This window comes from Phyllosticta citribraziliensis, assembly GCF_038025025.1.
Source record: "Phyllosticta citribraziliensis strain CPC 17464 chromosome Unknown J3D65scaffold_3, whole genome shotgun sequence".
Classification (NCBI taxonomy): domain Eukaryota; kingdom Fungi; phylum Ascomycota; class Dothideomycetes; order Botryosphaeriales; family Phyllostictaceae; genus Phyllosticta; species Phyllosticta citribraziliensis.
Genome location: NW_027117340.1, coordinates 392,547 through 415,512, shown reverse-complemented (window position 1 = coordinate 415,512; position 22,966 = coordinate 392,547). Strand labels below are relative to the sequence as shown.

The 22,966-nt window shown below is 56.7% G+C and overlaps 8 protein-coding genes and 1 non-coding gene across 9 annotated transcripts; 4 read left to right on the top strand and 5 right to left on the bottom strand.

The window, feature by feature from the left end:
* Positions 1-618: 618 nt before the first annotated feature.
* Positions 619-726, bottom strand: J3D65DRAFT_t28. The gene has a single exon. It is a non-coding gene; the product is annotated as a tRNA-Val (tRNA).
* A 1,576-nt stretch (positions 727-2,302) lies between these two features.
* On the bottom strand, positions 2,303-3,010 carry J3D65DRAFT_691474 (kinase-like domain-containing protein; the record flags this gene model as incomplete). Its single annotated transcript, XM_066803921.1, has 1 exon — positions 2,303-3,010. The coding sequence occupies one exon, from the start codon at positions 3,008-3,010 to the stop codon at positions 2,303-2,305; it is 708 nt and encodes a 235-aa protein (XP_066657528.1).
* Positions 3,011-4,380: 1,370 nt separating this feature from the next.
* Positions 4,381-5,070, top strand: J3D65DRAFT_600718 (uncharacterized protein; the record flags this gene model as incomplete). The annotated part of the gene is made up of 1 exon (XM_066797985.1): positions 4,381-5,070. One exon carries the CDS (start codon positions 4,381-4,383, stop codon positions 5,068-5,070), a length of 690 nt encoding a protein of 229 aa, XP_066657527.1.
* Positions 5,071-5,696: 626 nt separating this feature from the next.
* J3D65DRAFT_600717 (uncharacterized protein) lies at positions 5,697-6,326 on the top strand (the record flags this gene model as incomplete). Its single annotated transcript, XM_066797984.1, has 2 exons — positions 5,697-6,018; positions 6,142-6,326. 2 exons carry the CDS (start codon positions 5,697-5,699, stop codon positions 6,324-6,326), a joined length of 507 nt encoding a protein of 168 aa, XP_066657526.1.
* Positions 6,327-6,424: 98 nt separating this feature from the next.
* J3D65DRAFT_615803 (uncharacterized protein) lies at positions 6,425-9,140 on the bottom strand. Its single transcript, XM_066799374.1, has 2 exons — positions 8,805-9,140; positions 6,425-8,755 (listed from the first exon to the last, which is right to left on the bottom strand). Exons 1-2 carry the CDS (start codon positions 8,972-8,974, stop codon positions 6,766-6,768), a joined length of 2,160 nt encoding a protein of 719 aa, XP_066657525.1. The 5' UTR covers positions 8,975-9,140; the 3' UTR covers positions 6,425-6,765.
* A 3,031-nt stretch (positions 9,141-12,171) lies between these two features.
* Positions 12,172-12,986, bottom strand: J3D65DRAFT_644540 (nucleolar essential protein; the record flags this gene model as incomplete). The annotated part of the gene is made up of 2 exons (XM_066802158.1): positions 12,172-12,648; positions 12,702-12,986. 2 exons carry the CDS (start codon positions 12,984-12,986, stop codon positions 12,172-12,174), a joined length of 762 nt encoding a protein of 253 aa, XP_066657524.1.
* Positions 12,987-13,569: 583 nt separating this feature from the next.
* Positions 13,570-14,925, top strand: J3D65DRAFT_240684 (uncharacterized protein). The gene is made up of 3 exons (XM_066794755.1): positions 13,570-13,653; positions 13,702-14,128; positions 14,178-14,925. Exons 2-3 carry the CDS (start codon positions 14,009-14,011, stop codon positions 14,838-14,840), a joined length of 783 nt encoding a protein of 260 aa, XP_066657523.1. The 5' UTR covers positions 13,570-13,653; positions 13,702-14,008; the 3' UTR covers positions 14,841-14,925.
* Positions 14,926-15,670: 745 nt separating this feature from the next.
* On the top strand, positions 15,671-17,568 carry J3D65DRAFT_644538 (ferric reductase NAD binding domain-containing protein; the record flags this gene model as incomplete). Its single annotated transcript, XM_066802157.1, has 4 exons — positions 15,671-15,702; positions 15,742-16,633; positions 16,692-17,192; positions 17,293-17,568. The coding sequence occupies 4 exons, from the start codon at positions 15,671-15,673 to the stop codon at positions 17,566-17,568; spliced, it is 1,701 nt and encodes a 566-aa protein (XP_066657522.1).
* Positions 17,569-18,575: 1,007 nt separating this feature from the next.
* Positions 18,576-22,062, bottom strand: J3D65DRAFT_615782 (uncharacterized protein). Its single transcript, XM_066799373.1, has 3 exons — positions 20,610-22,062; positions 19,593-20,553; positions 18,576-19,542 (listed from the first exon to the last, which is right to left on the bottom strand). The coding sequence occupies exons 1-3, from the start codon at positions 21,767-21,769 to the stop codon at positions 18,811-18,813; spliced, it is 2,853 nt and encodes a 950-aa protein (XP_066657521.1). The 5' UTR covers positions 21,770-22,062; the 3' UTR covers positions 18,576-18,810.
* Between the last annotated feature and the right edge of the window lie 904 nt (positions 22,063-22,966).

Here is a 22,966-nt window from a genome sequence, read left to right as displayed (position 1 = left end):
TATGACGGAGTCAATCAATCAAAATTCAACTCAATTGCCTACCATTTCATATTGACTGCCATGTCTCCGCCTTCGGTGGTCTTTTGGCTTCCCGAGTACTAGCAATCTCGGCCCGATGGGTGGCTGGCTCTGCGCTTCGGCATGCCGAGCGCCACTATGCTTCCGATGCGCCCCCTGTCCCGGGAACTCCTTTCCCCTTCCATCCATTCATAATGTTCTTCGTTTCAAGATCCTCAAGTTTCTTTTGGCGACTGAGGATATCTTGGTGTCTTTCGCAGGTCAGTCAGAATAGAGTACGAGGAAAATCAGTTGTCGACCATGTCAGCATAGAAAGGGGAACATAATACCAAAGTCGTTCAAAAACACTCAAGCCGAGCTGCAGAATGTCCGCTACCTACTATGGGACTCCCGGAGAATGGGATCCCTCCACACAAAAAGATTTCATGACCCTTGACTACCAACCCCTGTATCAGCTCTTTGATCAATGCACAGGCCCAGCAAGCTCCACAAAAGGCCTCCCGCCCCACCGCTCGGCAAGATTTCCTCGCCCTGTCTCCCGGAGTGCAAAAAAAGTCAGCACAGCACACCGTGTGCGCCCTGGGAGCAAAAGCAAAAGGATACGGGATGCGAGACTTGAACTCGCGACCTTCAGTGCTCTTCAGACAGTCCGAATTGCTCCGGAATGCTCTGTTAGACTGACGTGATGACCAACTACACCAACCCCGCTTGCTTGATGACATGATTTATGGCTAAAATAACATATAATTGCAAATGTTAGGGGTTAAGGGGTGCTCCAGGGAGACTTTTGGGGGCGCTTGAAGCATTTCGCTTTGGAAAGCACTGAGATGCGGAGATAACATCTAGAACTATTAATCGAGAACATGTAAAACCATTTGCAATGGTGTGGTGATGGGATGAGAGAAAAGAAGGGGTTTAGGGGGAGGCTATTAGGAGACATTTCAATCACCGCATCTCAGCCGACACCTATGGCACCACCTTGCCTGTATCCAACAGCGGCAACCAGCACGGATTGGCTGCTGTAGTGTGTCTGCGTGGTAACTATTAATCGAGGCGCCGCAGTGACTCCCTCGGCTCCCCGACATGTCAAATGAAGGATTCTCAAGTCAGCCCAAATGAAAGATACTATCGATACAAGCTGTCGAGCTGTCAGTTAGTTGATCGGAAGCTCCGTAGACCTTCATCGTGGAGTGGTTCTTGCTCAGCTGTAGAATATAGCGTCAAGTGAACTGTGCTGTTCGTCAAGAGGAAGGACTGGGAAATTCATATTGTTGAGGAGCGTCGAGAGCTTAGCCTTTCATCCGACTCAAGGGGTGCAAAAGGGGCTGTTTTGCGGTCTTCGGTGGGTACTCAAAAGTAGCCCAGAGATACTCACAGTGCAACCACTCAATTTACAAAACCTTCAATAAGCATGACAGGAGGCTGACACTTTTTATCTAACACAGATTGTCCCCACCAATGTCTGATGTATGGCGAGAGCAGCAGCACCGTGTAGATTTTCATAGTACGACTTTGCCCCAAAGCGGGCAGGAACGTTAAGCTTCTCAAACAAAGCCTCTTTGTAGTTCTATTTTGTGCCGTATATGGCGGTGGATCTTGGGAACAATAGCAGCTTTTATCGGGCTTTTAACAGATTAATGAGTCTTTTGAAAGCTAGGCTCTGGTAAAGTGATGGGTAAAGAGACCAGGGTGTATAAAATGCTAGTCAGGGTAAGCCACCATTGAGATGGAAAGCTATCATAAATACAAGGGAAGTGAAGGATCAAGTCTATCAGTGTGGGAGCGACTAGAGGTCAAAATTACGCGGAAAATAAGGATTTAGGGAGGTGACTGAGTTGTGCTGACGGATAGCCACCGAAACCGCAGCCGAACAGGAAACAAAAATCCGCCAGACTCCAGCCATGGCGAGGAAAGTTTGGAAAGAGTTGGCTCCTTTTGGAGTCCCAAATTCAGTGAGTGCCAAGCCAGTCACATTCGACTCTCGCCTTGTTACTTGGAGATTCTCTGAAGGACAAATTCCGCGTGTTTAGTTAAAATGGTCAGGTTCTAGAAACTTCCCGAAACGTCCTCAAGGACCAGACGCTCGTTGAGTTATAAATCATCTAACAAGGTCTCTACTTCCCATCTGCAATCTGGAGTTCTCATCAGAGCACCCCTCAATACGCGCCACAATTCTTCCGAGTAAAACCTTGAGGCATTCCCCCCTGGCGCGACGGACCGCGAATCTCTCGGCGGTGGTCTCCTGCAAATGGCGAAATAAATCGACGCCCCGACGCCATACACGTCAAACGACGGATGAGCTGCGTACATGAGTGAGTGTAGTTGTCGAGATTGGCCACGGAATTTCTGACGCTGCGTAATTCCGCGTGAAGACAGCGGGGTCCGAAGGACGTTGCGCGTTTTCCACATTGCAACTCCAACTGTCAATCTCGAGCGCGCCGCCAAAATCGCACAGTTTGACACATGGCCACCCTGAGCTGTCGTTCCCTTCGACGAGCAGGATATTGCTCGGTTTGATGTCTCGATGCACGATGGGGCCACGGTTTGCATCAGGCCCTGGCTCGTGCAAGAACAAAAGCGCGCTTAGTAGCTGTAAAAAGAAGGTGCGTATCATGTCTTCCGGCGGGGCGTTGTTGACTTGGAAATTATATCCGTACTCTCTGGTCATGAATTCTTGCAAGGTGCCCATCTCGCAGTGCTCAAAGAGTATCACTGGTCGCTGGCGCGGGCCTGATGCCTCGAACCAGCACTCATATTGCACAATGTGGTCGTTGACGAAAGATCCGGAGAATATTATGCTGTTGATGTGGACTTCATGCGGAGTAATGCCTCGGCGGTTCCTCCTCAAGACTTTGGCCGCGTAGAACCATCCCGAACCTTCTTCCCTTACGCAATAGACTCTGCCATCGGCACCATTGCCAATTTGTTGGCCCATATTGATATAGTACTGCTCTGTGAAGCTTCTGTTTAGGTTGGAGAGATTGAGCGTCATTTTGTTGCGGAGCTGAATCAGGGGTCACTCCTGAAAACAGGGGTTGCAAGCTGGTACACTAGAGTTGTTGGCGATCGGAGGGGACTATTGTCAGGAATTTGACGTCTGGGAACAGAGTCGCTTTGGTGGCAAAAGGCAAGAATGCAAAAGTCTGGCGGCGTCAAGAAAGGCTAATTGAAGGGCAAAGCGTCGATTAACGACTGAAGGGGAACTCCGCGAATTGAATAGCAAGTCGTTCAACGACTCGAAGATGGGGTTTGGATGATCGTGGTTTAATTGAATTGAGGAACTACTTGAGAAAATCCGCACCGCTTCATATATAAGGACAAGGTGGGCTGAAGGCCTTCGTGGCTGAGTGAGCACGGCTGGTAGAGTCGACAAAGCATTGTCTACAAACAGTGTCGGAATAGCTAGACACAGGGAAGCGTCAGATATTCTGTCTCACACCTTCACAAGGGTCTGTGTCAAGAGGATGTCTCACTAAATTGCGCGAGTAGTGACGGGACAGCCAGTGAGATACTCTTGCAAGAAATCAAAGTATAGCATAGTACAGTATACTGTAGGACCAGCACACACACGTCCACCAAGAGGTTCCGTCGCTTCGACGAGAATTACCGCAAACTCATCACCGCAGCGTAAGTTCCAAGTTTCTCAATCAAAGTTGTCTGCTCAAGCTGAGCCATTCTCTCAAAGGGTTGATGATGGCAACATGTTCAAAGTTTCTGTTGGCTCGGCAAAACAACTAGACAGGAGAACCTTCCTGTTTAAAAAGTCAGTGTCTGCACGGAAACCCGCGTCCCAGGGGTCGTGTTGGGAATGGACTATCTCAACTTTCGTAAACACACCTTTGTATAAATTCATTTTGCTCCTTGCTCGATATTGCTCATTTGAAGTCTCGCCACGCGACGCTCGAGGCAAAGTTGACCGCGAAGGTTGGCGGCCGACCGATTGCGCGATCAGTCACCTGGCACGCGTCCGAGCGCTATTGACGATGTATCCATCCATCCTCGCACCAGAGCACTTCTGCCGCCCCAATCCATACGTTCTCGTGTCAAAGAGGACCTGTTGTCATCATCAGCACTTGTCTTCTTGGTCAACTCTCCATTTTCATTCTACCACCACGTCCTACGAGTCAACCCACAATACGAGCAAACCTACGCTGTCTTAGCAAAATCCCAACAGCCTAGGCGTGCTGAGGTCGAGCATTCTGCGCTATCATCTCTATCTCTTTGGCCTATTGCCTTGTTCCTTGTGTCGGATACTGTGGAAGTGTTAAATAAGCCATCAAACCTGTGAGTAAAGTCAAATCAGTAAAGCGAGGCCATGTTCTCAACTGACGACCATGGAAGACAGAAACCGCATCTGCCAGAATGAGCGTCAGAAAGCGGAAGACGACCACCACGAAGGCCGGGCGAGCCTACACCTCCAAGATCCCCAATCTCCTGAAGCGACACCTGACTCACATGCGCGGCAAATACGATGCGTTGAAGAAGCAGACTCCTTTCAAACGCGGCCGGAGCAAGTCGATAGGCAATAAGGGAAGCAGTGGAAAGGGTTTCAGTCGGTACAACAAAGTCGCCAGCCGCAGCCGCTCGTCGTCTTGGAAGACCAAAGCCTCAAATGCCAAACCGTGTTTTCCATCCCTGCCGGTCCTGGGTGGCCATGTCGACTACGCGCGACCCTTGCTTACCCGAAAGAAACGCACCAACTGGTCTCTCCGCGTAAACCACCACCAGCGGTCCGGATCGCCGTTCAGCCACTTCTCGAGATCGAAGAAGGAGCGCGCGACGCATTTGGCCAATTTAACCTGGAGAAAAGCAGGGGAGTCGTGCGCTGCATTGTTGAAGACAAAACCGAGCAGGAGATGGAGCAGAGTCCTCGAGAAGCTGCGCCAATGCAGCTGCATTGGAGACGGCGAGACCGCCGAAGCCTTGGAGGCTCGCGTGCAGGAGATCCAGGAGAAGAAGGTCGCCCGCCGAAGGATGGACGAGAAGATAGCCAAGGGTCCTGAGAGCGGAGCGCGACTGTGGGGACCTCGGCCTCCGCCAGAGTCGAAGTAAGTCTCAGCGACGACTTGTGGATTTCAAAAGAAGGAGATTCCGCCCGGCGCATGCGACACTAAGATAAGCCGCTGAGTCGTCAACCGCGCAGCCCTGCTGGCTGCTGGAGAACGTTCCATTGAAGAACAGGGTTGTTTCACTGTATTCCGTGTTCTGAGCAAACAGGAGGTCCAGGGGCGGACACATAGTACACGGCACACTGAAGAGCGAGACAATTGACCCCCTGTATACTTGGAGTTTCTCTAAGCGAAGACTTGAGCATCACAAAGAAATGACGACTGAAAAGTACTGGACGGGAAAATGGGACGACCGAAAGGGGAGGGGTTTGACTAGAAAAGACAACATGAATACAGCCCATCCTTCGCCAAAACCACCAGTCCTCCTCCGGGGTTGAATTATGCATGTGACTAGAAGCCTGTCAATGATCCGGAGAAGCCCCAACTTGGTGAATGAATCAATCGGCCGGCCATTCACCTCATAACACTGATGATTAGCGCCAACACGAAGGACAGCCTGGATGGACACTGACTTCAAAAACACATCCACCTCAATCCCTCTCCCACACTGCAAACCTATCCAACCCCCAAACCCACCTCACCGCTTCCACGCGCATCCATCCACCCACCATGCCTTTCTCCGACCGCCTAGGCGCCACGCTCCACAAAGCAATCAGAAGCATCGGCTCCGGCAGCAAGCGCGTCGCCACCACGATCAAACGCGCCGCCCGCACCATCAAGTGCCGGCTGCAAACCACGGACTGGGACCGGCTCCTCCGCACCACCAGAATCCGCATCACCGACCAGCTGCGCGCCACTTTGGCCTGGATCAAGGCGCACCCGTACCTCACCGCGCTGCTCGTCGCGTGCGGCGTCGTCGCTGTCGTCGTACCCCTCGCCTACGGGTCTGTCCTTGGTGCTGCGGGCTTTGCGGCTGTGGGGCCTGTCGCTGGTAAGTCACCTCAGTCACCTAGGCAAGGCGTCGAGATTCTCTGTTTTCGTTTTTTTTTTTTTGGTCGTGCGGGAGGACGGGTTGTTGGCCATCTGACTGATCTGACTGACTGACGTCTCGAAGGTTCGTGGGCCGCTGGCACGCAGGCGGCCATCGGCTCTGTCGCGGCTGGAAGCGTCTTCGCTGTCTTGCAGAGCGCGGCTATGGGAGGGTATGGCGTTGCTTTGTTCGTTGCCGTCGTTCCGGCCCTTGCTGCCGTCGTTGCTGGCGTTGTTGCTGGTGTTGCGGCTTTGTTGGCGTGGCTTTGATGGATGGACGGGGGAGATGGGGGGTGTTGAGGGTTGAATTTGGTGGCTTGACTTGGCTTGGGTCGTTAGGGAGGATGTGTGAGGAGAAGAGGGATTGATGGGGGGATGAGGACATGGTGTGCACGTCGAGAGCTGATAAACGCTGCCAGTGGATTGTAAGCTGTCTAAACGACGATCCAGTGAAGGTCCAGTTTTCTACAGACAAGCGCGAAGTAAACAAAGATCTGAGAACAAGCGTCGATTAGATGGACAGGTCAAGAACGGTGTTGGCAAGAGGACTGTTGGACGCAAAAGATCTTCCACTTTCAGCAAACGTCTATCCCAGCGCAAAAGCGGCCTGCAGAAACAGAAAGCCTCCTCCGCTAGACGCTTCCGCTTGCCATGACCCTCAAATCTCATCAAAGTCTGTCTCCCCTACCCCCTTGATCGAGTGCCTCCCTCACGCCTCAACTTTGCTTCCTCTTTTCGACCCAGCCTTCGACGGCGAGCTCTTCGCCGACGACACGCTGACAACGCTGTCCTTCCTGACCGACCGCGGCTTGACCGTGCTCGCCTCACTGACGGCATCGGGCTGGACGGCCGCAGCGTCTTCGCTCACGCCGGCGCGCGAGCTCTTGCGACTGCCGGCGCTGGACCTCCTGTCTTTGTCCTTGTCTTTCGTCGACGCAGACGACGCCCCCGCGTCTCTGCTCCCGCGCCGCGAGTGCGAATGCGAATGGTGTGAGTGCCGCGACGAGTGCCGCGACACCTTGCTCCCGCCACCGCCCGTCCGCGACCGCCTCGACGACGGCGACGACCCCGCGTTGCTGATGCTGTCGCTCGGCGCCACGGTGTCGTTGTCAGACTCACCGGCGCGCTCTGCCGCCGCCTCTGCCGCCGCCGCCGCCCGGCCCAGCGCGCTGCCCAGCAGACTCGGCGCTCGCTCTGCGCCTGCGCCTCCTGTAGCGCTCGGCTTGGCCGTCGACGCTTTGGAGCCGCCGGTGCTCGATCGCCGCGAGGGCGACGCCGCGTCCGCATAGTCTGGCACGAAGGACGAGATGAGCGTTGCGGCGCGCGACGCGTGCTTGCTGCCGCCGGCGGAGCTGCGGCGGTCTGCGTCAGGAGCCTGTTTGCTGGAGTGCGAGTGTGTGGAGGGTGCGGAGCTGCGGCGGGCGGTGCTTGCGGCGTCGTCGGCGACCAGCTTGGAAGGGGATTTTGAGGGGGCTTTCGAGGGGGCATGGGAAGAGGGAGGTTTTGAGGCAACGGCCGACGGCGCCGCGCTTTTCTTCGTCTGTGATACGATGCTGGGCGCCGTGACGGACCGGTTGATGGAGAAGTGGCTTTTGGCGACTGCGCTGCCGGCGGGGATGTAGTCGACGGCTTCGTCGTGCGGCGACGACTGCGCTACAGACTGACACGTAGGGTTGAGGTAGGCCTTTGCCGACACGGGGGCGGCTTCGAGCGCGGCGCGTGCATACCGCTCTCTGCTGTCTGGCGTGCTGTAGCGGGACTCGGTTTCACTGAAGTTGCGGTGGGGAGACTGCTGTTGGCGGACAGACGTGTTGCCGGCTTGCAGGGCCGAGACAAGAGTCGGCGCGTGTGCGCTCCTGGCTGGTGGAGCTTCGATCGCTCGTTGCTGATGTGGATGACTGTAGAAAGAATCCGTCTCGCTGTAGTTGCGGCGGCTCTGCGGTTGTTCGTACTGCACCATGCGTTGAACCTCGGACGCCGTGTACGTGTATTGGACCGGTTGTTGCGGCTGGGGGCTGGGGGCTTTGGCGGACGGTGGTCTGGACGAGGCAGCTCTTTGAGAAGCCACCCAGTCTGATTCCTCGCGAGCACTGTCACGCTCGCTCTTGACCATGGCATACGCTACCGCTGCTCCAGCAGCAGCGCCGATCAACGTGCCAATGATTTTCCGCGCTCCGGCATCAGCCATCAGCTCCGGATTCAGCTCTTTCGAGGCATGAGTCGGAGCTTGCGGCTGTGCAGGAGCCGAGCTCGTACGTATCATAGTGGGAGCTTGGCTGATGGATTGAGAGGGAGCAACAGAGGGTGCTGCTATGGACTGCGAGCGGGCAGAAGAGACGACGCTCTGCGCCATCTGTTTAAAGGGCACCATGGCCGTCTTAGATGCCGATTTGGCACTCACGACCGATTGTCCGTCCCCGAGGCTTTCGCTGACAGACTTTCGCCATGTCAGCACTCGGCTCTGTCCGCCTACGGCCGATTGCGTGTCATCCCTGGGATCTACGCTCTCGCGAAAGACCACTTCGATGCTATTGCCGTCAACGTCCAGGACGGCGGCATTGAAGACGCCATTCTCCTGGTCTCGCGTGGCCGGGGACCCGTGAGGACGACCCCCGGCAGTCAAAGCTGCCGTGTAGAAATCACGGACGGCGATGCGGTCTGGTGCCGAGAAGGCGATATGGGCGGCGCCGGCTTTTATACTTGTGACATGTAAGCAGTCTGCAGTGCATGCCGCGAGGTGAGGCTTACCCAGGCGTCTCCTGACAGATGAAAAAGTCGGCCTCATTGTTGATTCCGAGACCAATTTGATTTCCTTGCTGACCGAGGAAGCGGTAGCCGAGAGGCTGGAGAGCAGCCAAAAAGAAGGAACACGACGTAGGAAGATGGGAGACTGTGAGACCAATATGCGAGACGGGCATTTTGATCAAAGGAAAAGGAAAGCAAAAGAGTACAAAGAACGAGGAAACTTTTGCAAAATGGCGCGTGGGTTTGAAGAGAAGCGGTGGACAGAAGGGGTACCTACATGAGTAGATGTTGCAGCATCCGCTGTACCTCTCCGGTCTATATATCGCAGAGGGGGTTGTGCGGCGGATAAAGGCACCTCTGACGCCGCACGACGCCCCATTCCTGCTTGAGGCGCACCCCCGATCCAGTCGAGGGCCATGGCGCAATGTACATCCAGCAGGCGAGCAGTGTTCCTGCTGCTACTCGACCTACCGCGTCGAGGCAGGGCTCGCTCGGGTGGAGAAGGGCGAAGCGCGCAAAGAAGCCCCGAAAGAAGGCGAAGCGTGCGCAGGGGAGCGCTGCAGCATCCCGGTCGCCCCCGGCAAACGCATCTGGCACCGTCGATGGCCGTTTTCCGCCCAGGTCGAGCGCCCGTCAGCTCACGAGGCCACGTAAGGCTTGCGGTTGAGGTCGACTTGCACTTGGTGGTTGGACGCGGAACGGGCCTGGCGGATCCGCCTTGGCCACAGTGATTGCCTCACTCTTGACCTCAAGCGGCTGCTTCTTTTCAAACTGCATACTCCTGCATCTCGCTCTGGATCGAGACGAGTCCGATTCGAGCAGCCCTTTTAAAGGCTTACTGCGGCTATACCTTGACGTGTCGATAATCGGTAAGTGGAATTTAAATGTGACGGATGGCAAACTATTCAAGATGGAAGAATCCAAGCTAAAATCCCAGCAAGGGCTTGATTGAGGATGGAGAGACGTTGGATTTGCGTGGACAAAGACCCCGGTACGACGATTCTTCTGATGGGTCGCACAGCATTCGTCTCGTTTGATCTCGCCCATTCAACCCACACCGAGTGAGGTCGCACCAGCTGGTTACCAGTGTTTGGGCCAGTAAGATTCCAACTGTCGAATCAGCGGAGCAGACACCGGAGCCACCGGTTGCACCGTCCTCAGTCCTGCACATGTCCCTATCAACATTAGCTGACCAAAGAATCAGAATCAAGACTTCATCCCGAGCAGTCCACCAGCCTGATACAGATACAAGACTCCAACTACTGCAGCTCGTGGCCCGCCTTGACGGCAGCGGACCGAATAGCAGCAGAACGAGCGATACCGAACAGCATCATCGTCTAACCAAAAAGGCCGCAAAGTCCTGGTCCGAGTATCCGAGAGCTACCCGCAATTGGGAATTCCTGTCAACGTAATTGCGAGTAGTCACTATTCACGCCAACCAGGCGGGCAGCCCGTCCATAGAGAAGCGCGACAGCCGCCCGAGTCGCTGCACCTGTCAAGACCTACCACCTACCTCAGTCCACTTACCGACCGACACCACGGCCGCCACAGCAGACGCTGCCGAGTGGTTCCTCGATCCGCCTAGGTATCCGTTTGGGTGCCGTGGTGCAGCGCGCCTCATTCTGCACAAGTGCTTCTCTGACTCCGTGCGCCAGGTAAATGTGACAGCAGCGATGAGAGGCAGGAAAACGAGCCTCTGACGAGAGGAGAGGACAGCCAGGCAGACGCCCTGTCGATTTGGGAGTTGTACGTGGAGTCGAGCGGCGATCCACTTGTGTTTGCCACTGACAGCTCAATGGCGCCTCTGCTTCTTCTACGGCCGTCTGCCATTGCTGCTGTTGCTCGCAGTTCCCCAACTCTTCATTACCTGCTGTCGTCCTGTTTCTGTGCGAGTCCACCAGATTCTGCACACGGCGTGCATGCGTCACAGCCAGCGGCTACTCAACGGCCGGCGATCGCCAGCCGGCGTTTATGCAACAGCAGCAGCTTGCCAGAGCGCGTGCATTTCCTTTGCTGTAGTTATGCAATGCAATGTACAATCGACTCGACCAGTGGGACAACAAGAGCGAAGAAGAATCTGGGCGCAGAAAAGGCCCAGACCGTCGCCACCTGGCTGCGTGCATGCGTCGGCATCTGGGTGGCTGGCAGCCGGGCGGAGGCTGGCAACACACACACATACATGGACGCAACGCCGATTGACTGACCAGAGGCCGTCTGGCAACGAGTGGACGCGTATTTATAACGGCATGGTCGGAGGAAAAAGAAATGCAAACGGAGCGTGACACGACAGCGCGGGAGCGCTCTGCCTGCCTGCCTGCCTGCCTGCCTGCCTGCATTGCGTTGCTCTTCGTATCTGACTGAGGTGGTGGTGGTGCCCCGCAACGCAACGCATTATGCATCTCACCCGCATCAGGTGGATTGGCCCAGTCGAACATTACTTCAATCCATCCAGCGCTTCGGTCGTCTTGTTTGGCTGGTTTGCTGGTCCGCTTCTTCCTGCCCTGCTCTGTGGATGCGCTGGTGCCCAGCTGGCTCCAGTGCACCAATTTGGCAGACACCTAGGCAAGCAGCGTGAGCCAAGGTCGGTGCATTTGTGGGCTGCCCTGTCGTTGCAGCGAATGGCGGGACCTCCTCGGCCACGGGGCCTTGGGTCAATCACCGTCGTTATCTTCGCCATAGTAGCACCTAAAGTCTCACTGTCTTGACTCCCGACCCCGAGCCATGTATCGCCCTCGTGTGCCAGTTTTCGACACAGTCAGCCAGACCTGCCCTCTTCTTTCTTCGGCGTGATTCTTGTGCCATCCAGATGAATCAATTCCCCAATAACCCCAGCTCGTCTGAAGTCATTGGAAAAGCTCGGTGTTGGAATCAGAGTGGAACGACTTGGGATGCGAGGCGCTGAGCATGTGATTAAAGTTTTGATTCGGGATTCTACGCGTTAGTATCCAGGTGTCGCTGGATGGTCCTTGGAGGTAGGTCATGGAGGAATACCGCATGGGAACTAAAATCGTGATTGAGCTGAATCTTGAACCCCCCAAATACCCAACCAACACCTTGCCCCGTTTTGACCCTTGAAAACGCCAACCTACGTACCCAAGAAGAGTACTAGCTACTGAGAGAAAGAAAAGGTCGCAGAGCAAGTTGAAGTGCTTTGCGAAGAGAGACGCCGTGAGTCTGTTGAAAGCCTTGTGTTTTGGTTGCGAAAACAGAGACCACTCCACAGATCCTCATCGCGACTGGGCGTCGTGCCAGAGCTTTGATGTTGCGATCGCAGCCCCAGGACAACCCCGGTGTTCCTCCCCACCGCCGAAGCCAAGTTTCATAGCTTGCCCTGCTGCAACTCGTGTTGTGACTTGTGCGCGTGGGTATTTTAGATAATGTCCCAGACATCCTCGGCGGCGTGGCAGAACTTGGAGCAGGCAACGCTGGCACTGAGACTGTAGTTGCTGATACTGATGGTGTCGTCTTTGAACTCGTCGGCAAAGTCGTCCTTGCCCTTTGCCATGGCACCGACAAAGACGCAGATGCTCTCGTTGGGGTTGAGCTCTTCCAGGTAGTCGCGCACCTTGACGACGGGGGCGTCAAAGGACATGGTGACCTTGCGGCAGTTGGGCGGGAGATGGTCAGTAATGGGATTCTTTATCACCTTGAGCAGCTTCTCTTGCGAGGTCGTGGACCTGATGGAGAGGCGGTGTAGGAGCTGGACCATGAGACCGGCGAAGCGCTTAAAGGTACGCGGGATGCGGACCGAGGGGCTGACTTCGATCAAGACGCCCTTGGCAGTGTGGATGTAGATTTGCAGGCGACCGGCCTTGTTGACGGGCGAGTCGAGGAGGGTGAGCAGGCACTAGAGAGACGTCAACCGTCTTGGACTATGTTGAATAGCAGACAGGGTCCGACCTGATGGGTGATGTCGGGGCGAGCATCACTAATGTCGCGGCCCATTTTCCTCATGATACCAATGTGCTCGTCGCTGTTGAGCAGCGAGTACTTGTCATCCTTGCCGGGGCCGGGGCCGGCGCGGGCATGCGAGGCCTTGTAAGTCTCGAGGCTGGCATTGGAGAGGACGACGATGAGGCGTTGAGTATCTTTGTCGCTGCGCGGGATCGGGGTGGCCTGCTCGGCAACGAGGCGCGGGAGGTCTGGAGGAGGGAGCGATTGGGTTCCTGAATAGTCGAAGAGCATGGCGCTTGGTTAGACGAAACAGACAGGCGTGTTTGGGAGGAGGAGGTGGTGGTTTTGCTGGGGCCGAGCGAAGACTGGACTGGACTGAACTGACTGATTCTCTTGGTGCCGCGTTGCTGCATCGAGGTTGGGCGGGGACTGTCCTCTGCGTCGAGCTTGACGCCGCCCTCGGCCTTTGCTGATGATGCCATAACGATACGAAAGATGAGAAAAATCAGCCGGACGATCGGGTGGTTTCTGTTCTGCGAGATGGTACGTTCTTGTGGTGAATGAAGACCAAGACTGTGGATGCAGACTTTTCTCGCCGTTGCTCGCTACGGCCATCTCCGCAGTTTGACCATGACGGGACCCAGAGCTGAAGCTAAAACCCTCCGTCCTGCACTGCACTCAACCACCTCCCACCCCATCCCGTCTTCTGCCGCTGTCGACGGTCGACTGTCAACTCTCCAGACCCCCGCCCATCGCATTCCCCGTGCGCGTGCCGAACCAACTTCCACCAACTGAACCACTCCGGCTCCCCCCTTTGCCGCTTCACATGCTCGGCACCTGAGGTCGAACAACCATGCCGCAGTGAACTTCCCATCCTTCCTTCACTTTTCGGTTGCACGAGCTTCGCCGTCGAGGCATCCGGCAATGTGCCATCCGAGATGCTGACCAATGCTACCAGGTGCGTGACAAATGGTGGCTATCCCCGAGCAACATCCTCATGGCGAAGTCCGGTGTCCTCCGTACCAATATTCCCAAGCAACGTGTCCCATATCCATCAGCGCACAAGGATGCTAGAGGGCGCTGCTCCGCGTGGTCGTGTAAGCGGTGGCATCATACCATGATTGATAAACGCGTAAAACAACGAAACCACGGCTAAGCGGGAGAGTGGCCGGTTCAGCAAGAGCAATTTGGTGCGAGGGCGAGTGAGGATTTGTAACCAATACTATACCCACATAAAAGCAGCCATCTATGACCCCCTTTTCCATCCTGCAGTCCCCTTTACTCCATCATCACGTCCTCACAGTAACACAATCATGAGCTCCATCAACAACTCCAACTCTCTTGCCTTGGCAAACAAGGTCGCGATTGTTTCGGGTGCCTCCCGTGGCATTGGTGCATCCATTGCTCTTGAGCTGGCCAATCGTGGTGCAAAGGTGGGACACCAATTGGGACCATCGGACAGGATACTGACGGTTGCTCTAGGTCGTCCTCACATACACGTCGGAGAGCAGTGTCAAGTCCACCGACGAGCTTGTTGCCAAAATCAACAATCTCGGCAACGGAGCCCAAGCCCTCGGCATCCGAGCAAACCTGCGCGAGCTCGATGCGCCGGCAAAGATTGTGTCCGAGACTGTCGCAGCCTTTGGAGAATCGATTGACATCCTGGTCAACAATGCTGCTGTCGACAAAGTCAAGAAGCTGGAGGACCTCACCCCTGAGGACTTCGACGAAGTCTTCCATCTCAATGTGCGCGGCGTGATCCTCTTGACGCAGGCTGTGGTGCCGCGTCTGCGAGCTCCAGGAAGAATCATAAACATCTCTTCTACAGGAGCGAGGGTCGCCTTTCCCCAATACACCATGTATATGGCGTCCAAGGGCGCGCTCGAGTCCCTTACGCGCGGTCTTGCTCAGGAGCTTGGTCCCTTGGGCCACACCGTCAATGCCGTCGCGCCTGGTCCTGTCGAGACCGACATGATGGGTCGAGCACCTGCAGCTGCTATTGAGCACTTGAAGGCCACCACTCCGGTCGGCCGCGTTGGCAGGCCTGACGACATTGCTGGCATTGTCGGCTTCATTGCAGAGGAATCGAGCCGCTGGGTCACGGGCCAAACCATTGCGGCTTCAGGAGGGCTACACATGATATAGATCAAGTACAAGAGGGGGTGGACTAGCGCAGAAGAATGCAGACTTTATCTCGCCACCATCGGCTCGCAATCACGTTCATGAGCTCAAGTGGGAACTGAAACAGCGCAGGTCCAACGCCGGGCGCCGATGATGGTCGATATCCGCCTGCACAGAGATCGCCCAGGGACGAATCAGCGGCTGGGAAGAGCAGGAACACCATGGTCCGACGGGCACTGGCGGCGCTTACGCACCTCTGACACGGGGCCAAGGCTCGCTCGCACGACGACGATGCAGCGCGAGACGTCGCAATGCCCGCTCGTAACACAGAACCACCTGTTCCGCCGCGATGCGATTCGCCAGCGCCTGCCAATGAAGTGCTCTTCTGACATTGGCCCGCCGCTTCTCGCACCGCGGCTCTGTTCCTGCTACGCTTCTGGCGCAGCAGTCGCCCTGCCATCCAGCCTTCATCCCACGCCATGCCACCATGCCACGACGGCCTGGTTTTCTGCGAGTGCCTGAGTGCCTTGACCCGACGCTCCTCGCCAACACGCACTGAACTTGGCCCTTTTACACATCTTTTCCAAGGCTGGTACTTTTCTTTGGTGGGTCGTTCCCGAGGCCTCTCTTGTTCAATGCTAACGCACGTCGGCCAGGACTGAATTTATCCAAATCCTCAAGGCGCGACTCGACAATTGGGACTACCGAGCTGGCCTCGCCGTCAGTCCATCTCATCTCCAGCAGCAGCAGCATCGCGCCGCCGCCGCCGCCGCCGCCTGGTCACCCTCAGCCGCCGCCACGCCGCCGCAAAGCAGGCAACTTGAAAGAGTTGCTTCTCTGCGTCACGCCTGGCCATGGACTTTGAAAAGAGCTACGCCGAGAACCGGTACTCTGGGGCGAGCATATCCGGACAGAGCCTCCGCAGCCTCTCTGGCCGCGAGCGATCACGATGGCCGCCGCTCACGCGCATGCTCATGTCGGGCGAGATGAGCGACGAGCCGCCGCGCGACCTGACGGTGCGCGAGCGCTTCGACCGGTGGATGGTGAACGAAGGGTACCGGCGGCTCTTCGTGGCCGTCTTCATGCTGGCGCACGTCATGATCTTTGTGTTTGGCGTCCTCAACTACGGGCTCAAGGACAACCTGTCGCAGTCGCGCGCCGAGTTCCGCAACGGCTACGTGATTGCGCGGTCGGCCGCCATGGTGCTGCACTTTGACGTGGCGCTCATCCTGTTCCCCGTGTGCCGCACCTTCATTTCGCTGCTCCGCGAGACGCCGCTCAACGGCATCATCCAGCTCGACAAGAACATTACGTTCCACAAGCTGGTGGCCTGGTCCATTGTGCTCTTCACGTGGATCCACACGCTGGCGCACTTTTACAACTTTGGGCGCTTCGCGGCCGTCAACAACCTGGGCGTGGCGGGCTGGCTGATTGCCAACTTCGTGACGGGGCCCGGGTGGACGGGGTGGGTGATGCTCATCTCGCTCATGGCCATGGTCTTCACGTCGGTCGAGAAGACGCGGCGCGCCAACTACGAGCGCTTCTGGTACACGCACCACTTCTTCATCATCTTCTTCGTCATGTGGAGCATCCACGGCGCCTTTTGCATGATCCGCCCCGACTTTGGCCCCTTTTGCAACACGGTCGGCGTCTTCTGGCTGTGGTGGATGTACGGCGGCTTCCTGTACCTGGCCGAGCGCATCGCGCGCGAGGTGCGCGGCCGCCATCAGACGTACGTGTCCAAGGTCGTCCAGCACCCGAGCAACGTGTGCGAGATCCAGATCAAGAAGGAAAACACAAAGACCAAGGCGGGCCAGGTGAGTTTCTAGCCCCTCCACCCCCCTACTGACCGCATATGCTAACCCCCGTTGCCAGTACATATTCCTCTGCTGCCCCGAGGTCTCCGTCTGGCAATACCACCCCTTCACCCTCACGTCGGCGCCCGAAGAAGACTACATCTCGGTGCACGTGCGCTGCGTGGGCAACTTCACGCGCTCGCTCGCGCGCGCCCTCGGCTGCGACTTCGAAGCCAAAGACGGGGCGGTAGTGTCCGCGGCCAAAGACGAAGACAGCGTGGACCCGTCGCTCCGGCGCGTGCTGCCGCGCGTCTACATCGACGGACCGTTCGGCAGCGCGTCGGAAGACGTGTTCAAGTTCGAAATCGCGGTGCTGGTAGGCGCCGGCATCGGCGTGACGCCCTTCGCCAGCATCCTCAAGAGCATCTGGTACCGGCTGAACTACCCGACGAGCAAGACGCGGCTGCGCAAGGTGTACTTCTTCTGGATCTGCCGCGACTTTGGCAGCTTGGAGTGGTTCCGCAGCCTGCTGATGGCGATTGAGGCGCAGGATTTCGAGCACAGGATTGAGATTCACACCGTGTGTTCTGCCCCCTTCCTTTCCCTTCCCTTCCCCACCCCCCCCTTCTGTCCCGCACTGGGCCCCAACCGCTCCTAGATACTAACATCCCTCCCCGCAGTACCTGACGGCCAAAATCAACATCGCCGACGCAACAAACATCATGATCAACGACGCCAACGCCGAGCAAGACGCCATCACGGGCCTGCGCGCGCCCACAAACTTCGGCCGCCCCAACTGGGACATGATCTTCAAGTGCATCCGCAAGATCCACACGCCGGCCGAGGCCGGCGTCTTCTTCTGCGGGCCCAAGGGTCTGGGCAGCCAGTTGCACGTCAAGTGCAACATGTATAGCGATCCGGGGTTCTCGTTTGTTTGGGGGAAGGAGAACTTTTAGCGGGGTTGGGGGGTTGGGGGAAGGGGGATGGGGAGGGGGAAGGGGGAAAAGGATGCAATTGAAATCGGTCGTCGTTCTTTCGTTATGATACTTCTTGCGCTTCTCAAGGTTGTGCTGTGCGTGCTGCGTGCGTGCTCTGCCCTCTCCTCTCCGCTTACACACGTCACTCACTACATGTAGGCATCTCGATTCTCCACTGCTGCTATCGCTGCCGTACCCTTCCATTTAATGAAAGGAAAGAAAAGGCTCCTGCCAGCCAGCCAGCCAGCCAGCCAAAGAGGCAGTTGTTACGGTAGTCGGCATGTTGACGGAGCAAGAAGAGAGACCGAACGAGACAAGACAGACAAAGCAGAGAGGCAGGATGAGAGGTGACGATTGTCAATGCCAATGTCGATTCAATTCGGAAATGATAATGGTATTGCTGATCCCAGTAATCCCAGTGGTTCCAATGATTCCTCCTCCTCCTCAACCACCCATGACAGCAGCAGCCATGCCGTGCTCCTACAGGAAAAGTGCGTGCGGGCGGGCATGCATCCATCCATCCATGCAAGTCCAAAACCAGGCGCCACATCACCACGTCTCAACACACACACCACACACACCCCCTCACTCACACACGCAACAAAAGACGACAGTAGGAAAGCCAGGAGGGAAGACGAAAAAAAGTTGTGATCCATAAATGACGAGAGAAGAGAGCAAGAGAGAAAGAAGAGTGAGGGAAAGAAAAGAGAAAAAGGGGTGGGGGGAGACCATGATGACACAAGGAAAACCAATATGCAGAGAGCGAGATGCCTAGCTAGCTAGCTTGCCTGCCTGCCTGCCCGCCTGCCAGCTTGTCTACTTGCTTGCTTGCTTGATCCACCGTAGCCATAGATACATACACACATACATACGTAGCAAAACGGCGCCAGCAAGAGCAGCAGCAGTAGTAGCAGCAGCAGTAGCAGCAGCAGAAGCAAAAGCAAAAGCAGCAAAAGGAAAAAGGAGACGAAAAACAGGAAGGAAAGAAAAAAAATGGCAGCGGACGCTGAACGACGAAGATACAAATAGACAAAGGGAACAGCAAAACAACAAGACTCGAACATGGGGTATCCTTCAACCACCACAACGTACTTTGCAAGAGAGAGATGGAGAGCTTTTTTGCTTGCGCTTTGTGCGCTCATGCTTTTTTTTTTTTTTTTTTTTTCTTGGTGTTGTGCATGCCCGGCAAGAGGCTCAATCTGGTGTGGCCGGCGACGCCAATCAGCTGACCCGGGCCTCCACCCTCAACCCAACCTCTTCCATCTCCGGCATGCCCTTCATCCTCGACGGGCTCCGCGTAAACGTCTCCGAGTACGACGGCGGCACCGGCAGCGACTTGTCCTTGCCGCGGCCGCGGTCATCTTTGGGAGGCGTGGGCGGCGAGACTGTCGAAGCAGGTTGGTATCCGTCGTTCTTGGGCGGCGTCGGCGGGCGCACGTCAGCCTCGCCATCCCTCGAGTCCTTTGGCGGCGTCGGCGGAGGCTTGACGGACCCACCGGCGGGCCCGAGGCGTGGCGAAGTCTCTGCGCTGCGACCGCCGTTGCTGCGGCCACCCACGCTCGCTGATTCGCCCGCCTCTTCGACAATGGGCAGAATGCTGCCGTGCGGCTCGCCGCGCTCGGCAGACGGGCTGCGAATGGGGTGGATGCGGCGCTCAGGGACGTTTTCCTCGTTGGCACCGTGGCGAACGGAACGGTCGGCTACACGTTCGGCCTTTTCCATGACCTCCTCTGTCTTGGTGGGCTGGATGTTGACACCCCGCAGTTGCGGGTCATCATAAACCTGGTGCTGGTGCTCCTGCTTTTCCTCCTCGGCGCGCTCGCGCGTTTTGGTGATGCCGCTGATGAAGCGGACAAAGCGGTCGCCATATCTTTCCGGCGGAATGGCCGAAATTTGGGACTCTTGGGCCGTGAGTCCCTTGAAAAAGTGTTCCATCCTCTTGATGAAACTATACTGCAAGGGCGTTAGCATGGGCACGCTTCTCCAAATCCTGTGATGCTTACGTGTGTCAAACAGTCTATGATGCCCAGATAGTATATCTCCTCCCCCGGCGCGTTGTCCTCATGCGTCGCCTGGAAACCCCCGTCATCCGAGTAAAAGTAAAAGTGTTTCCGCGTCTCTTGGACGTCGTCGGGCATCTTGTTGGTCGTCTGGTCCATGGGGATCGGTCTTTGGTTCTTGATCATTTGGCGGAGTTCCTTGGCCTTGCGTGCATTCTCCAGCTTGGAGGGTGTCCGCATGAGCGAGTTTGGTACATTTTCGCCCGCGTCCTCTCCGCCAGGCTGGAAAACCTGCAAAGTCTTGTCCCGCAGGTTTTCTTCGTTTCCTCTTTCCAAATCGTGGATTCCAACCAGAAGCGAGTAGTCCATAATCTTGAGCTTTTGCAACAGCTTGACGTCCTTTTCCATTTGGTCGATGAAAGCCTGCCGCTTGATCGGTCCAAACTCGAGATGCAGGTTCCGCCTCAGCCAGTTCAAATCTTTCAGGGTCGCGCGGGGATTCTTTTCCAAATCCTCTTCCTTGAAATCTCTTCCAATGGTCGAGCCCTTGAGGTCAAATGTCCGGTGAATATCGCGGTGCGGGGGAAACAAGTTGTTCATGACCACAAAGTGAATTTTGCGGCCATAGGGAATCTTGACGCGATGAAGTCCGTAAAACTGAGACAGGAGGGTGTTGGGGTTGTCCTTGACGTGGTTGTAGTAGTCCTTGAGGATTCGCCGGAGGAATTTGTGCTCTGCGTGATGAATGGTTTTGATGATGTACTTGTAGTCTCTGGAAAAATAGAAGAAGCTGCCGCTCTTGCCAGGAGACCCAAGCTCGGAGAGTATGTACTTGGAGGTCAATGACATGAGGTAGTCTGCCGGGTCGATCTTGAAAGTTTGGCGAAGATGTCGAAAAACCCACGGAGCATAGTCCTTGAATTTAAAGTCGTACTTGGCTGAAGGGGTGAGCTCGTTACCAGCACTGTCGATACGTTCAGCAAAAGTCTTTTTGGCGAGTGTGGCTGCATCAGGGCTTACATGTCGAATGAAAACTTGTGTTTTGCAACAAAGTCGGCATCGGTCAGCTCCCTGTCCATTTTGGCATGCGTCCGGGACACGGTGAAGCGGATTCCGGTTAGCATGTTATACGCCGTCACCCAGTTGACGTGGTTTTGGTCGACCTTGGTGCCGACAACCACCCTGTCGTCATCCTCGTCTTCTTTCCTCTTCCTCTTGCTAGCCCTCTTTTGCCGTATGTGCTCCGCCCAGCGCGCGGCATCCTCGTCGGTGGGGACCTCGTCGAGATGCACGTCCGACTGCATGGAGCGCGTCGTCCGTCTCACCAGCGACATGGAGCCTCGTCTCCGAGTGGGTGTGTTTGGGGAGAAGCGGCCGGTTGCCAGGACGGCTTGGTCGTCCGACGTGCGGGGAGCGTCTTTGGAGGAGCGATAGCCTTGGGCCTTGGGCACCTCCAACGTATGTCGGTGCTGCAGACCAGGAGCGACGGGGGGGTTGCTGCTCGAGGGCGACGTGGGTGGGTTGTATCCGAGAGCGGGCGGCGACGACAGCCGGTGGGCCGTGGTGGGCACGCGCAAGGTCGCGTCGGGGGCGGTTTGGTACGAGGTGTTTGTGGCGGTCGAGGCCTTGCGTTGATGTGCAGAGTCTGAGGCAGTGGCTGGGGAGAGCATGCCCGAGGATGCAGGCGAGGAGACGACCCTCGTCGCTTGGAAGGATTCGCTTGTTACGGATGCTGGCTCCAGCTTGACGTGTGTTGTCAGACAGCCGTCCTGTGTAACGCCGTTTTGCACGGCAGCAAAGTAACCGTCATCGCGAGGGCCAGCGTCGAGCGGGCTGGCCAGGGCCGGGCTCTCGGGGGCGACGGAGCGGACCGTCTCCATGGGGCTTGTTGTTGATGTTGTTGTTGCGGTCTGCAGGGTGAAGGACCTGACGTCGCCGTTTCCGCCAACAGGGCCCCCGTTTGGCAGCGAAGAGGAGGTGGTCTTGGTCGAAGAGGTGCCGTTGGTCAGGACTCGGTCGGGGCGGTGGAAGAAGTCCCCATTGAGGTGGTGAGGGTTGGAGTCGCCGTTGGTGAGGTGGAGCGACTTTTCAGTCAGCGGGGCCGAGTATGCGGAGCGGTCGGTGTCATCGGCGAGGAAGGACGGCATGTCTCCAGAGTGCAGCATGAGCAGGTAAGTCATGAAGCAGAGGACATGGGAGTGGGCGACGCAAGGCGAGGCGAGGCGAGGCGTGGGTCGGTAGGGGAGCGAGGGGGGCCAGTCGTCTAGGTGATATGATTGCGCTGATGGGCGGCGAGCGGGAGCGGCGGGCGCAACGGAAGGCGGGCAGCGGGGCGCGGCTTGGGACGACTGGCGCAAAGGAGAGGGAGGCGGAGGGGAGAGGAGGGGAGAGAAGAAGAAGAAGAAGAAGAGGAAGAGGAAGAGGAAGAGGAAGGAAAAGAAGGATGAGATTGGGGTATCACTGGACGACGGCGAAGCAGAGCAGAACAGAGCTGGACGAGGCGGCAGAAAGTGAGAAAGTGAAGACGGGCGGTGGACAGTGGGAGAGTAGTGTACGGTACTGTAGTAGTGGTGGAAAGGAGGCTTAGGGTGAAGATGCTGGCTCCTCGTTCTCTTGGGGGCTGGGCTGGCTGCTCTGCTCTGCTCTGCTCTGTGAAGGGAAGGGAAGGGTGCGATGACAAAGACGCCAAAGGGCCGGAGAATCGACCGTCCGAAATGACGCTGCGGCTGTGCTGCCGTGCTCGGGCCCTGCGATGCGACAGTCTCGCTCTCCCTCGCTGCCGACTCCATCTCTACATGTACGCCCTTTGAAACACGCTGCCCTGCTTCGCTTCGGTGCACTCCAGCCTCCATCGAGTACAGCCATCGACATGCAGAACCTGCTTGCTGCCACGCCCTCAGGTCCAGCTTCGTCACCCGTGGAGCGCCGCGGCCGACGACTTGGACCTGACCACACCCGTTACCAGAATAGCAACACGCTGCATCATGGATGGCCAAGACAAGACGGACGACTGCTCCTCCTGTCCAGCCACGGTGCTCATTATTCACTCGCTGCTCCAAAACTTCGCCATCGCCGTCTCTTCTTCATCGCTTGTCCCACCGTCCCATTCATGCTCCCTCTCTGTCACTTACTCGCCAAGCACCATCATCATCTCCCCCCTGCCCGTCTCCCGCAAAGCCACACCACATCACCACCGTGACCACACAACCATCAATAATCAAATGCCTCGAGGCTGACCAACAACATTATAATCCTCCCCCCTTCTCCTCTTCCCCCTCCGTCTTCACCTTCCCTCCCCATCTCAAGTCTGAACCCATCCTTACATCCGCCGCCAAGTCGCCTGCCCGCCCAGACACGCACGGAGCCACCACGAAGGA

Bases quoted from the DNA above. Each gene is read 5' to 3' on its own strand.
- J3D65DRAFT_615803 (XM_066799374.1), bottom strand. From the start codon at position 8,974: ATGCCCGTCTCGCATATTGGTCTCACAGTCTCCCATCTTCCTACGTCG. The intron at 8,756-8,804 runs GTAAGCCTCACC...ACATGTCACAAG, and splicing joins ATCTGTCAGGAGACGCCTGG to TATAAAAGCCGGCGCCGCCC.
- J3D65DRAFT_240684 (XM_066794755.1), top strand. From the start codon at position 14,009: ATGAGCTCCATCAACAACTCCAACTCTCTTGCCTTGGCAAACAAGGTC. The intron at 14,129-14,177 runs GTGGGACACCAA...CGGTTGCTCTAG, and splicing joins TGGCCAATCGTGGTGCAAAG to GTCGTCCTCACATACACGTC.
- J3D65DRAFT_615782 (XM_066799373.1), bottom strand. From the start codon at position 21,769: ATGACTTACCTGCTCATGCTGCACTCTGGAGACATGCCGTCCTTCCTC. The intron at 20,554-20,609 runs GTAAGCCCTGAT...ACGTATCGACAG, and splicing joins CACAAGTTTTCATTCGACAT to TGCTGGTAACGAGCTCACCC. The intron at 19,543-19,592 runs GTAAGCATCACA...ACGCCCTTGCAG, and splicing joins TCATAGACTGTTTGACACAC to TATAGTTTCATCAAGAGGAT.